Genomic DNA, 14077 nt, shown 5'->3' on the forward strand with positions numbered 1-14077 from the left:
ACCAAATCCAATGTGGCCTCGCCTCTTGTTGGCCTATCTACATACTGTGTCAGGAAACCCTCCTGCACACATTGGACAAAAACGGACCCATCTACTGTACTCGATCTATAGAGTTTCCAGTCAATATTTGGCAAGTTAAAGTCCCCCATAACAACTGCCCTGCTACTTTCGCTCCTATCCAGAATCATCTTTGCAATCCTTTCCTCTACATCTCTGGAACTTTTCGGAGGCCTATAGAAAACTCCCAACAGGGTGACCTCTCCTTTCCTGTTTCTAACCTCAGCCCATACTACCTCAGTAGACGAGTCCTCATAAAACGTCCTTTCTGCTACCGTAATACTGTCCTTGACTAGCAATGCAACCCCTCCCCCTTTTTTACCACCTTCCCTGCTCTAGCCATGTCTCCGAAATGGCCACAACGTCGAAGTCCCAGGTACCAACCCATAGAACATAGAACATAGAACAGTACAGCACAGAACAAGCCCTTCGGCCCTCAATGTTGTGCCGAGCCATGATCACCCTACTCAAACCCACGTATCCACCCTATACCCGTAACCCAACAACCTCCCCTTAACCCTACTTTTATTAGGACACTACGGGCAATTTAGCATGGCCAATCCACCTAACCCGCACATCTTTGGACTGTGGGAGGAAACCGGAGCACCCGGAGGAAACCCACGCACACAGGGGGAGGACGTGCAGACTCCACACAGACAGTGACCCAGCCGGGAATCGAACCTGGGACCCTGGAGCTGTGAAGCATTTATGCTAACCACCATGCTACCCTGCTGCCCCATGCTGCATTGAGTTTGTTAGACAGGTACTGGGGAAGATCCCAGACCTAGATTCACATCGACTGATTATGGGGGAAGATTTCAATACGGTCCTTGATCCAAGGCTGGACCGGTCGAGTTCTAGGTCGAGCAAGTTATCAGCTATGGAAAGGGAGCTCCGGGGTTTCATGGAGTATAGGGGTTTTGGGGGGGGGGGGGATGGGGGGGGGGGGGGGGGGGGTGGCGCGGGGTGGCGATCTGTGGAGATTTGGAATGCCGAGGAATAAGGTGTTTTCATTCTACTCCTTAAGACTGAGCTGAGGAGGAACTTCTTCACCCTGAGAGTTATGAATCTATGGAATTCCCTGCCCAGTGAAGCAATTGAGGCTCCTTCATTAATTGCTTTTAAGGTAAAGATAGATAGTTTTTTGAAGAATAAAGATTAAGGGTTATGGTGTTCGGGCCGGAAAGTGGAGCTGAGTCCACAAAAGATCAGCCATGATCTTATTGGATGGGGGAGCAACCTCGAGGGGCAAGATGCCTTACTCCTGCTCCTAATTCTTATGTCCCATGTGCATAAGGTGTATTTTCGGATAGACATCTTTGTGATAGATAAAACGTTGCTGGTTGAGATGGTAGATGCTGATTATTCAGCTATAGTCGTGTTAGACCATGCCTCGCACTGGGTGGATTTGCAAGTTAGCAAGGGAAAGGCCCAGCGCCCGTAATGGAGGTTGGATGTGGGGCTGTTAGCGGAGGACGAGGTATGTGAGCGGGTGAAGGAGGCCATTCAGGGATATATAGGGATTAATTACACAGGTGAGGTTTCGGCAGGGGTGGCACTGAAGGGTTTTATTAGGAGGAATTCATCTCAATTCGGGCCCGTAAGGAGAAGGTTGAGCGGGTGGGATTGGACAGATTGGTAGGCAAAACTTTACAGTTGGACAGGAAGTACGCGGAGTCTCCGGATGATGGGCTTTTGAAGGAGCGTCAGAGACTGCAGCTGGAATTTGGGCTCCTGTCCACAGGTAAGGCGGAGGGACAGCTGAGGAGGATAAAGGGGGCGGTGTATGAATATTGGGGAAAAGCCAGTAGGATGTTGGTGCACCAGCTGAGGAAACAGGAGCCGGCGAGAGAGATTGGGAAAGTGAGAGATACAGGGGGGAAGGTGGTTATGGATCCAGCCAGGGTAATTTATGTGTTACGGGAGTTTTATAGTAACTTGTATAAATCGGAACCCCCAGCTGGGGAGAAGGGTATGCAGCAATTTCTGGGGGGGATGAAGTTCCCGAGAATAGACGAGGAGTTGGTGGAGGATTTGGGAGCCCCAATTGGGATTGGAGAGAATATAGGCGGGTTGGGGGGGGGGGGGGGGGGCGGGGGGGCGCGATGCAATCGGGTTAAGTCCCGGGACCTGATGGATACCCGGTTGAGTTTTATAAAAAGTTTTTCGGGCTGTTGCGGTCGCTCCCGGTAAAGGCTTTAAACGAGCCAAAGGAGCTGGGAGTGCTCCCCCCAATATTATTGCAGGTAGCGATTTCCCTTGTTTTGAAGAGGGATAAGGATCCGGAGAGCTGTGGCTCATATAGGCCAATCTCCCTGTTAACTGTAGATGTGAAATTGCTGTCAAAGATCTTGGCCACATGCATAGAGGATGTGTTCCGGGGGCAATAGGAGAGGACAAGACGGGATTTGTGAAGGGACGACACCTGACGTCCAACATTAGGCGGCTCCTAAATGTAATAATGATGCCTGCGGAGGGGTGCAAGGCCGAGGTGGTGGTGGCCATTGATGCAGAAAAGGCCTTTGATCGAGTGGAGTGGAAGTACTTGTGGGATGTTCTGGGAAGGTTTGGGTTTGGGCAAGGATGTGTGGTTTGCGTCCAGTGGCGAATGGAAGGACAAACCAGGTTCGATCAGAATATTTTAGTCTGTGCCGGGGGACGAGACAGGGGTGTCCACTCTCCCCACTACTGTTTGCCCTGGCCATAGAAGATTTGGCAATGGCGCTGAGAGCATTGAACATTTGGCAAGGGATAGTGAGAGAAGGGGGCGGAACATAAGATCTCGCTCTATCCAGATGACTTGCTCCTTATAACAGACCCGTTGGGGGTAATTGCAGGAATTATGGGGAAACTGAAGGAATTTTGTCGGTTCTCAGGTTATAAACTGAGTATGGGCAAGAGTGAGGTTTTTGCGATCCAGGCAAGGGGGCAGGAGGCACCATTCAAGGTGCTGGGAGGGAATTTTAGGTACCTGGGGATTCAAGTGGCAAGGGACTGGGGTCAGCTTCATAAACTAAATTTGGGCAGGATGATTGAGAAAATGAAAGGGCATTTCCGTAGGTGGGACGTGCTCCCGCTGTCACTGGCAGGGAGGGTACAGACTGTGAAAATGACAGTCCTGCCGAGATTGCTGTTCGTGTTTCAGTGTCTCCCAATCTTTATCACCAAGGCATTTGTTGGGAAGTTGAATGCGGCGATCCCACCCCGAAGGCGAAGAAGGTCCTTCTTGAACGGGGGCATGGGAAGGGGGGCTTGGCCCTTCCAAACTTTATTAATTACAACTGGCCGGCCAATATATCAATGGTTAGGATAGTGAGGGAGGGGTCGGTGTGGGAGCGAGTGGAGGCAGCATCTTGCAAGGGCACGAGTCTAAAGGCTCTCCAAAGTTAAAGGCAGCTCTGGCTTTCTCGCCGGCGCAGTACTCCACAAGTCCAGTGGTAGTGGTAGCCCTGAGAGTGTGGGGACAATGGAGGCAGCACATGAGACTGGAGGGAGTGTCAGTGTGGTCACCCATCTGTGCTAACCACCGGTTTGCTCCGGGGGGGGCTGGATGAGGGCTTCAGGAGGTGGCAGCGGGCAGTGGTTGAGAGATTTGGGGACCTTTTCATTGAGGAGGGTTTCCCAACTCTGGAGGAGCTAGAGGAGGAGTTTGAATTACCGGGTGGGAATAGGTTCCAGTACCTGCTGGTATGGGATTTTGTCCGGAAACAGGTCCCAAGCTTTCCTAGCTTCCCACTAAGGGAACTGCAGAATAAGGTGTTGTCTAAAACAGGGGTTGGGGAGGGGAGGGTCTCGGAAATATATAATATTTTTTGAGGAGGTGGAGGACAGGTATGGGCGGTATGGGGGAAGTCCTGTGAATCATGTACATATGTTCTGGGCGTGTCCGAAGCTGAGGGGATTCTGGTAGGGATTTTCAGATGTCATGTCAGAGATCCTGGAAGGGAGGGTGACTCCCGAGTCCAGAGGTGGCAATATTTGGAGTGGCGGAAGATCCGGGAGCCCAGGGGGGGAAGAGGGGCCGATGTTTTGGCCTTTGCCTCCCCGGTGGCCTGGGGAATAATTTTGCTGGGATGGAGGGACTCGGAGCCTCCAAAGTAGGGGTGTGGTCTCAGTGACATGGCAAAGTTTCTTAGGCTAGAGAAAATTAAGTTCGCCTTAAGGGGTTCGCTCAGAGGTGGCAGCCGTTCATCGACTTCCTTAAGGAAAATTGACCATCAGCAGGGGGCGGGGGGCATGGAAGTGGTGGAAGTGAGTCACTGTCTGTGGTGATTAAGTGCATGGAATCTAATGTATGGGTAGTTAGGGTTCAGGACTGGGGGAGTCGGGTGTGTTACTGCGGTGTTTTTGCATGTGTTGAATCTCTGTTCTTTAAAATGTTAAAATTATAAGTGCCTCAATAAAATATTTTCTGAAACAAAAATTCTGGAACTCCATCCCGAACAGTCCTTTAGATGTACCTACATCACATGGACTGCAGCGGCTCCACCACCTTCTCATAGGCAATTAGGGAAGGACAATAAATGTCGGCCCAGCCAAAAATGTTCACATCCTAGGAATGGATAAAAGACTTGAAAGAGAACACAGATTTATAGTGTTTGGCAAAGTTCCCAAAGGAAAGAATCCAGTGAATTATATTTCAGCAATGGGCTTGGTGGTCTAGGGGTATGATTCTTGCTTGGGGATTTTCAGTCAATGAGCATGCTAGAACTTTGGGTTCAAATCACGGACGAGCCCTTTGCACCTAGTCAAACATGAAAGACATTCACTTATCTCCATTCACTAATTCAGGTGACTCCATGATTCATAGAATTTACAGTGCAGAAGGAGGCCATTCGGCCCATCGAGTCTGCACCGGCTCTTGGAAAGAGCACCCTACCCAAACGGCTGAGCGGCCGTCGTGAAAACGGCGAGTCCCGCCAGCGCCGTTCACACCTGCTTTCAGCCACCGGGACCTCGGCATGGAAAGGTCGGGTGGGCGGCCTGTGGGTGGGGAGGGGTGGGGGGGGGGGTGTCCGGGGTGGGGGGTGGGGGCCTCTGATGTGGCCTGACCCGCGGCAGAGTGTCCACGCCGTCGTAAATGGTGTGAACCGCTCCAGTGCCATGCTGACCCCCTGTCGGGGCCAGAATTAGTCGTGGGGTCGGCCCGTTCACGCCGTCGTAAAATGCAACGGCGTTTACGACGGCGTAGACACTCTGCCACGGGATTAGAGAATCCTGCGCCTAGTCGCCTCACGGTAGTAGGGGGGGCCTCACGGTAGCATAGTGGTTAGCATCAATGCTTCACAGCTCCAGGGTCCCAGGTTCGATTCCCGGCTGGGTCACTGTCTGTGTGGAGTCTGCACGTCCTCCCCGTTTGTGCGTGGGTTTCCTCCGGGTGCTCCGGTTTCCTCCCACAGTCCAAAGATGTGCGGGTTAGGTGGATTGGCCATGCTAAATTGCCCGTAGTGTAAGGTTAATGGGGGGGATTGTTGGATTATGGGTATACGGGTTACGTGGGTTTAAGTAGGGTGATCATTGCTCGGCACAACATCGAGGGCCGAAGGGCCTGTTCTGTGCTGTACTATGTTCTATGTTCTGTTCTGTTCTAGTCTATCCAGCCTACTCTCACAGTTACAGCATTTCTATCCAGGTGAATGCATTCCTTCTAATTCCATTGTATGCATCCTGGGGTGCAATGGCCAGAACTGAATGCAGTATTCCAGATGGGATATTTGTTGAGTTCTTTACAGCTATACCATAACTACAACCCTTTTATTTTCCAGTCTTCCTGAGTTAAAAACTAGATCCTATTAACCCCTTAACTATTTTTCGTATCTGTCCACTAGTCTTTAAGGATTTAGAAACATTGAATTAGAATCTCTACATTGCAGAAGGAGGCCATTTGGTCCACTGAGTCTGTACCAACCCTCTGAAGAGCACCCTCGCTAGACCCACTTCCCGCCCTATCCCCATAACCCCACTTAACCTGCACATCTCTGCACTGTATGTTTCTGTACTTGGGACCCCTAAATTTATTTGCCCTTTGCCATTCCCAGCATCTAATCATCTAGAGAATATTCATATTTCACCATTTCAGTGTCATCTGCCACAGTTTTGCCCACGAGTTCTATCAATATCGCATATTCACCTCGAGACCATTTGCTATGCCACCTAACTCGTGGGCCAGACAGCTGGTTTATGATGCAGAACAAGGCCAGCAGCGAGGGTTCAATTCCTGTACCAGCTGAGAATTCTGAATTCTCCCTCTGTGTACCCTAACAGAATGTGGTGACGAGGGGCTTTTCACAGTAACTTCATTGCAGTGTTAATGTAAGCCTACTTGCAACAATAAAGATTATTATTATTATTAGTGACTAGTGTTGCCAGCAAACTTAGATGTATGACTCTTTCTTCCGTCATACAAATAATTTATGCGTGTAGTGAGAATATGAGGCCTCAGTGCAGATCCCTGGTGGTCAACGTGAGTCACCACCTGGCAATCTGAATGTTTAGGCAGCAGGGTAGCATGGTGGTTAGCATAAATGCTTCACAGCTCCAGGGTCCCAGGTTCGATTCCCGGCTGGGTCACTGTCTGTGTGGAGTCTGCACGTCCTCCCCCTGTTTGCGTGGGTTTCCTTCGGGTGCTCCGGTTTCCTCCCACAGTCCAAAGATGTGCAGGTTAGGTGGATTGGCCATGCTAAATTGCCCGTAGTGTCCTAATAAAAGTAAGGTTAAGGGGGGGGGTTGTTGGGTTACGGGTATAGGGTGGATACGTGGGTTTGAGTAGGGTGATCATGGCTCGGCACAACATTGAGGGCCGAAGGGCCTGTTCTGTGCTGTACTGTTCTATGTTCTACCCTTCTCTGTCTCCTTTGCCAAATAGCCATCGTGTGAACAATCTTCTCTATGGAACCTATGGAAAATCTGGAAATCCATATAAACAACACATAAATATGCTCTTCTCTATCACACCCCTGAACGCTTGCTTTTTAAAACCAAGTCATGTTTGCCAGCTATGATGTTGTGGGAGACAATGGAGCAGAATATTCTTAATGAGTTGTACACACTTTACCAAAAGCAAATACTGTGGATGCTGGAAATGTGCAATAAAAACAGAAAATACTGGATCAGCTCAGGAGTTCTGGCAATATCTGTGGAGAGAAACTTTGAGTTAATGCTTCGAGTCCGTATGTTTCTTCCTCAGAGAAAATCTTATTTTCTGTTTTCTTGCAGACAGACTAATCTGTTTGAATCAGGAGCACTGGTGAATATCCAACAGCCATTAATACAAACAGACAGTGGTGCTGTTTTGGTAGCTGCAGACTCTAAGGTGAGGGGATCTTTTTGTGTCGGGTAAATATGTTGAAGATCCATCACAGGAATCAATCTGTAATATATGATTTCAATGACACATGGTTGAATCATGTAAAGTAGAATTCTCCCTCATTTGTTGTCAGGTCATGACTTTCATCAGCAGGAGAATATTTTCATCTCTTCATTTGACCAAAAAGAATTAAATAGATTGTTACAGGCCAGGTTTCTTCCTCACTGCATAAATCCAGGGAATACAACAGAATTTCGACAATGCAAAAGGAGGTCATTCGGCCCATTGAGTCTGCTCAACCCTCTGAAAGATCACTGTACCTCAGCCCACTCCCCTGCCCTGTCTCCACAACCTCACTTTTTTTTTAACAAACAATTTTATTGAGATACTTTAAGCATATAGAAAAAGTGACATTATACAGTACAAAAAAAGAAGTCAAGACACAAATTACAAATTAAACATAGTGCAAACCACGGCTCTGTTCACGCATGGACCTGCCTCAATATCCCCCTACTATACTCTATTCTACCCTTGCCCCCCCCCCCCCATACCTGAGCCCTCGGGGGCTTTGAGTCCCTCCATGCTAACAGTATTCGTCGCCGGGCTACCAGGGAAGCAAAGGCCAGAACGTCGGCCTCTCTCTCTTCCTGGACTTCCGGGTTCTCCGAAACCCCAAAGATTGCCACCTCCGGGCTCATTACCACCCCAGTTTTCAATACCCGGGACATGACATCTGCGAATCCCTGCCAATACCTCGAGTTTAGGGCACGACCAGAACATGTGTACATGGTTAGCCGGCCCTCCGGCGCATCTAGCACACTTGTCCTCCAGCCCGAAGAATCTGTTCATCCGGGCCACCGTCATGTGGGCCCGGTGCATGACCTTAAATTGGATCAGGCTGAGCCTGGCGCATGTTGCGGTCGTGTTTACTCTGCTCAGGGCTTCTGTCCAAATACCGTCCTCCAGCTCCCCTCCGAGCTCCTCTTCCCGCTTAAGCTTCAGGTCCTCGGTCTGCGTATCCTCAGCTCCCATTAGTTCCTTGTAGACGTCTGAGACTCTACCCTCTCCCACCTCTCTCCTAGAAACTACTCTGTCCTGCCTCCCCTACGGCGGGAGACGTGGGAAGGACGGCACCAATCTGCATACAAAATCCCTCAATTGCAAGTATCTAAAGTCGTTCCCTCTCGCCAGCCCAAACTTCTCCTCCAGCGCCCTCATGCTCGGAAAGCTCCCTTCCAGGAACAGATCACCCATCCTCACAATCCCCACCCTCCACAGTCGATACCCCTGTCCATGTTCCCCGGGGCAAATCGGTGGTTGCTGCAGATTGGGGTCCACACCGATGCTCTTACCTCCCCTACATGCCTCCGCCACTGGCCCCAGATCCGAAGAGCCGCCACCACTATCGGGCTGGTGGAGTACCGTGCCGGCGGAAGCGGCAGAGGCGCCGTGACCAGGGCTGCTAAGCTAGTGCCCCTGCACGAAGCAGCCTCCAAACCGACCCTGCACCCACCATCCATTTCCTTATCATCGCTATGTTGGCCGCCCAGTAATAGTTGCTGAAGTTCGGCAACGACAGCCCCCCTTCTCCTCTGTTCCTTTCAAGCTTCACCCGCGGGGACTTCCCTGCCCATACAAATCCCAGAATAATTTTATTGAGCATCTTAAGGAAGGACCGCGGGATAAAGATGGTGAGACACTGAAAAACAACCAAGAACCGCGGGAGAATCGTCATCTTAACAGTCTGCACCCTCCCCGCCAATGACAGCGGGAGCGCATCCCACCTCCGGACCTTCTCCCTCACTCGTTCCACCAGTCGGGACAGGTTGAGCTTATGCAACTTGCCCCAGTCCCGTGCCACCTGAATCCCCAAATACCGGAAACTCTCCCCCACTAGCCTGAACAGCCCTTCAGCCTGTCTCCTGCCCCTCGCCTGAATTACAAACAACTCGCTCTTCGCCATGTTCAGTTTGTATCCGGAGAACCAGCCAAATTCCTTCAGGGTTGCCATAATACCGTCCATCCCACCATTGGGTCCTATACATATAACAGCAGATCATCCGCGGATAACGAGACTCTATGTTCCACCCCCCGGACCAGCCCTTTCCAGCCCCTAGAAGCTCTCAGTGCAATTGCCAGCGGCTCTATGGCCAGCACAAACAGCAGTGGGGAGAGGGCAGCTCTGTCCTGTCCCACGGTGCAGTCTAAAGTAGTCCGATGTCGCCTCCGGGGCCTGATACAATAGCCTAACCCAGTCGATGAACCCCGCCCTGAACCCGAACCGTCCAAGTACCTCCCACAGATAATCCCACTCGACCCGGTCAAAAGCTTTTTCAGCATCCATGGCTACCACTATCTCTACCTCCCTACTCTCCGGGAGCATCATAATCACGTTGAGCAGCCTTCTTATGTTCGCCACCAGCTGCCTCCCCTTTACAAACCCGGTTTAGTCCTCCACAATTACATCCGGTACAAAGTCCTCAATTCTGGTCGCCAAAATCTTGGCCAGTAACTTGGCTTCTACGTTGATCAAGGAGATCGTCCTGTATGACCCACAGGCCTCCGGGTCCTTATCCCCTTTCAGAATGAGCGAGATGGTGGCCTGCGACATCGTCGGGGGTAAACTCCCTCTGCCTCTTGCCTCGTTAAAGACCCTGACCAGCGACTTCCGGTTGCGGTGATGCGGAGCTAAGCCGCACGTTCGGCAGCTCCCGCTATCAAAGGACTTTCGGGCCTGTATTAGGGCCCCAAACGGCGCTGTTTCGACGATTCCAGGTGGGAGATGGTGTTTGGAGGAACATTCCCCGAAATTTATGGTGCGTAACCAGAGTGGGGCAAAGAAAAAGGCTGCAGCAGCTCCCCAGAAAAAGCGGGGGAAGGAGGACAAAATGGCGGCCGGCGGAGCGCCCGAGGATTGGTGGAAGTGGGCGCAGGAGCAGCAAGCTGCTCTTCACTGTTTTCCCTGGACTCCCTGAATGCGACTACCAGCAAGCTGCTTGAGATCCAGACAGCCCAGGGGGTGGCCATCCAGGAGTTGCAGCAGTAGGCCGCTGATCGGGAGGAGAAGGCCGTGGTCCTCGTGGGGAAGGTGGAGATGCACGAGGCACTTCACAAAAAGTGGCAAGACCGCTTGGAGGCGCTGGACTTTCGCATGAGGCGAAAGAATTTGAGGATCCTGGGCCTGGCGGAGGGGCTGGAGGGGTTGGATCTTCCGTCCTATGTGGCCACGATGCTGAATTTGTTGATGGGGGCGGGGTCCTTCCATCTGCCCCTGGAGCTTGAGGGAGCCCACAGAGTGCTGGCCAGGAGGCCCAAGGCGAATGAACCCCCGCGGGCGGTGCTGGTGTGGTTCCATCGGTTCAGTGACCGGGAGTGTGTGCTGCGCTGGGCCAAGAAGTAGAGGAGCAGCAAGTGGGAGAACTCGGTAGTGCGAATCTACCAGGACTGGAGTGCGGAGGTGGCTAAGCGGTGGGCCGGGTTCAACCGGACGAAGGCTGTGCTGCATAACAAGCAGGTTAATTTTGGAATGCTGCAGCCTGCACGTCTGTAGGTAACATATAAGGACTGGCATTACTACTTCGAGTCCCCGGAGGAGGCGTGGGCCTTTGTGCAGGCGGAGAAGCTGGACTCGGAACTAGGGTTTGGGGGCTGCGGGGTCTTGTGTACTATGGTTGTTGCTATTTTTCCTGTTGCTGTTTTTGTAATGTAGATATGTTTTTTTTATGCTGGTTCTTGCTCTGTTTCCGGGTGGTCCTGTTGGGTATGGTTTTGTGTTATGTGGGGAATGTTGGGGATTTGTTTTTTTTTCTGTACGGGGCTGGGGGATGGGGTGGAGCTGGAATTTGGGAGCTGCGTCAGAAAGGTGGGGTGGGGCAGTGGCAGTGGGGTGGGCTTTCCTCTGGTTTCCCACGCTGCGGGGCAGGAGGGGTGGAGCTGGCGGTGGGGGCGTGGCCTCTACTGGTTTTTTACCGCGCTGAAGCGGTGCCAAGGAGGAGGGGCAGGAGGGGGATGACCCCATGTCGGGAGGGGCCGGGCTTTGGCGGGAGTTGCCGGGGTCAGCAGAAGTCAGCTGACTCACGGAAGTACCATGGAGGGTGTGTCGCGGCTTGGAGGGGTCCTAGCCTGGGGGGGTTACCGGGTTGCTGCTCGACTGGCCAGGAAGGAGCTGGTGTGGGCCGGGGGGGGTAGGGGAGAGGCGCTATCGTCATGGGGAACGGGTCGGGCGGGGTGTGCTGGCCTGGGGCGAGCAGTCAATGAGCTATGGCTAGTCGGCAGGGGAGGGGGGGCGGGGTGCCCTCTGATCCCCACCTGGAACGTGAGGGGGCTGAATGGGCCGGTTAAGCGGGCTAGGGTATTTTCTCATTTGAAGGGGCTGAAGGCGGACGTGGCTATGCTCCAGGAGACCCACTTGAAGGTGGCGGACCAGGTTCGTCTGAGGAAGGGGTGGGTGGGGCAGGTTTTCCACTCAGGATTAGATGCGAAGAACCGGGGGGTGGCGATTCTTCTGGGGAAGAGGGTGGCATTCGTGGCGTCTGAGGTGGTGGCGGACAAGGACGGCAGGTTTGTTATGGTGAAGGGTAGGCTACATGGAGAGAAGGTGGTGCTGGTAAACGTGTATGCCCCGAATTAGGATGACGCTGGCTTTATGAGGCGTATGTTGGGCTGCATTCCGGACCTGGAGGCAGGAGGCCTGATCATGGGGGGAGACTTTAACACGGTGCTGGAGAGCTTTATGAACAGGCTATGTTTCCCAAAGGTGCAGGAGGAGCTGGTGGAGGGGCTGGGGGCGCCGATTGAGTTGGAGGAGTTAGTCAGGGGGATTGGTAAAATGCAGTCAGGGAAGGCCCCGGGGCCGGATGGATTCCCGGTGGAATTTTATAAAAAGTATGCGGACCTGGTGGGCCCCCTGTTGGTGCGGGCCTTCAATGAGGCATGGGAGGGGGGGGGCTTTACCCCCGACGATGTCATGGGCGCTGATTTCTTTGATCCTGAAGCGGGATAAGGACCCCCTGCAGTGCGGATCATACAGGCCAATCTCGCTCCTCAATGTGGATGCTCAGTTGCTGGCGAAGATCCTGGCCACCAGGATAGAGGACTGTGTGCTAGGGGTGATACACGAGGATCAGACAGGAGTCAAGGGAAGACAGCTTAACACGAATGTGCGGAGGTTGTTAAATGTTATCATGATGCCGGCGGTGGAGGGGGATAGTGGTGGCGCTAGATGCAGAGAAGGCGTTTGATAAAGTTGAGTGGGGGTACCTGTGGGAGGTGCTGGAGAGGTTTGGATTTGGGGAGGGGTTCATCAAATGGGTGAGGTTGCTTTATGAGGTCCCGATGGCGAGTGTAGTAACTAATGGAAGGAGATCAGAGTACTTCAAGCTCTACCGTGGGACCAGGCAGGGGTGCCCCCGTCCCCCTTGCTTTTAGCACTGGCAATTAAACCTCTGGCTATGGCGTTGAGGGAGTTGGGGAGGTGGAGGCGTCTGGTGCGGGGTGGGGAGGAACATCGGGTATCGCTGTATGTGGATGACCTGCTGCTGTATGTGGCGGACCCAGTGGGGGGAATGCCGGGGGTAATGGAGCTGTTGGCTGCGTTTGGGGGCTTTTCGGGCTATAAGCTGAATTTGGGCAAGAGCGAGGTATTTGTAGTGCACCCGGGTGATCAGGAGGAGGGAATTGGTAAGCTCCCGTTTAAGAGGGCAGTGAAGAGTTTTCGGTACCTGGGGGTGCAGGTGGCCAGGAGTTGGGGGACTCTCCACAAGCTTAATTTTACCAGGCTTGTGGAGCAGATGGAGGAGGAATTTAAAAGGTGGGACATGGTGCCGCTATCGCTGGCGGGTAGAGTGCAGTCCGTCAAAATGACGGTGCTCCCGAGGTTCTTGTTCCTTTTTCAGTGTTTGCCCATCTTTATCCCGAGGGCCTTTTTTAGGAGGGTGACTAGCAGCATCATGAGCTTTGTTTGAGCGCATGGGACCCCGAGGGTAAAGAGGGTCTTCTTGGAGCGGGGCAGAGATGGTGGGGGGCTGGCGTTACCCAATCTCTCGGGTATTATTGGGCGGCCAATGTGTCGATGGTGCGCAAGTGGGTGATGGAGGGGGAGGGGGCAGCATGGAAAAGGTTGGAGATGGCGTCCTGTGGAGGCACAAGCCTGGGGGCCCTGGTAACGGCGCCGTTGCCGCTCCCTCCTACGAGGTATACCACGAGTCCGGTGGTGGCGGCTACCCTCAAGATCTGGGGGCAGTGGAGGCGACATGGGGGGAAGTGGGGGGCTCGATGGAGGCCCCGCTAAGGGGGAACTATCGGTTCGTCCCGGGGAACATTGATGGGGGGTTCCAGGGTTGGCACAGAGCGGGCATCAGAAAGTTGAGGGACCTGTTCATTGATGGGAGGTTTGCGAGCCTGGGAGAGTTGGAGGAGAAATTTGAGCTCCCCTCGGGGAACATGTTCAGGTACCTGCAGGTAAAGGCGTTTGCTAGGCGTCAGGTGGAGGGATTCCCTTTGCTTCCCGCGAGGGGGGTGAGGGACAGGGTGCTTTTGGGGGTCTGGGTCGGGGATGGGAAGATATCTGATATCTACAAGGTAATGCAGGAGGTGGAGGAGGCGTCAGTAGAGGAGCTAAAGGCTAAGTGGGAGGGGGAACTGGGGGAGCAGATCGAGGATGGGACATGGACGGATGCCCTGGAGAGAGTTAACTCTTCCTCCTCATGTGCGCGG

General features: G+C 52.9%; 1 protein-coding gene across 5 annotated transcripts in view; it reads left to right on the forward strand.

Annotated features, from left to right (window-relative positions):
• The window catches only part of nr2c2 (nuclear receptor subfamily 2, group C, member 2), a 413970-nt gene that overhangs the window by 190021 nt on the left and 209872 nt on the right, over window positions 1-14077 (forward strand). For 4 of the 5 annotated variants that reach the window (XM_038810866.1, XM_038810865.1, XM_038810868.1 and 1 more), the window contains one exon: window positions 7273-7369. The exons of the other annotated variant lie outside the window; for it this stretch is intronic. In XM_038810866.1, coding sequence (XP_038666794.1) covers window positions 7273-7369 — 97 coding nt within the window. The remainder of the gene's footprint in view (window positions 1-7272; window positions 7370-14077) is intronic. 5 annotated transcript variants of the gene reach the window in all.

Source organism: Scyliorhinus canicula, chromosome 11, assembly GCF_902713615.1.
Source record: "Scyliorhinus canicula chromosome 11, sScyCan1.1, whole genome shotgun sequence".
NCBI lineage: Eukaryota > Metazoa > Chordata > Chondrichthyes > Carcharhiniformes > Scyliorhinidae > Scyliorhinus > Scyliorhinus canicula.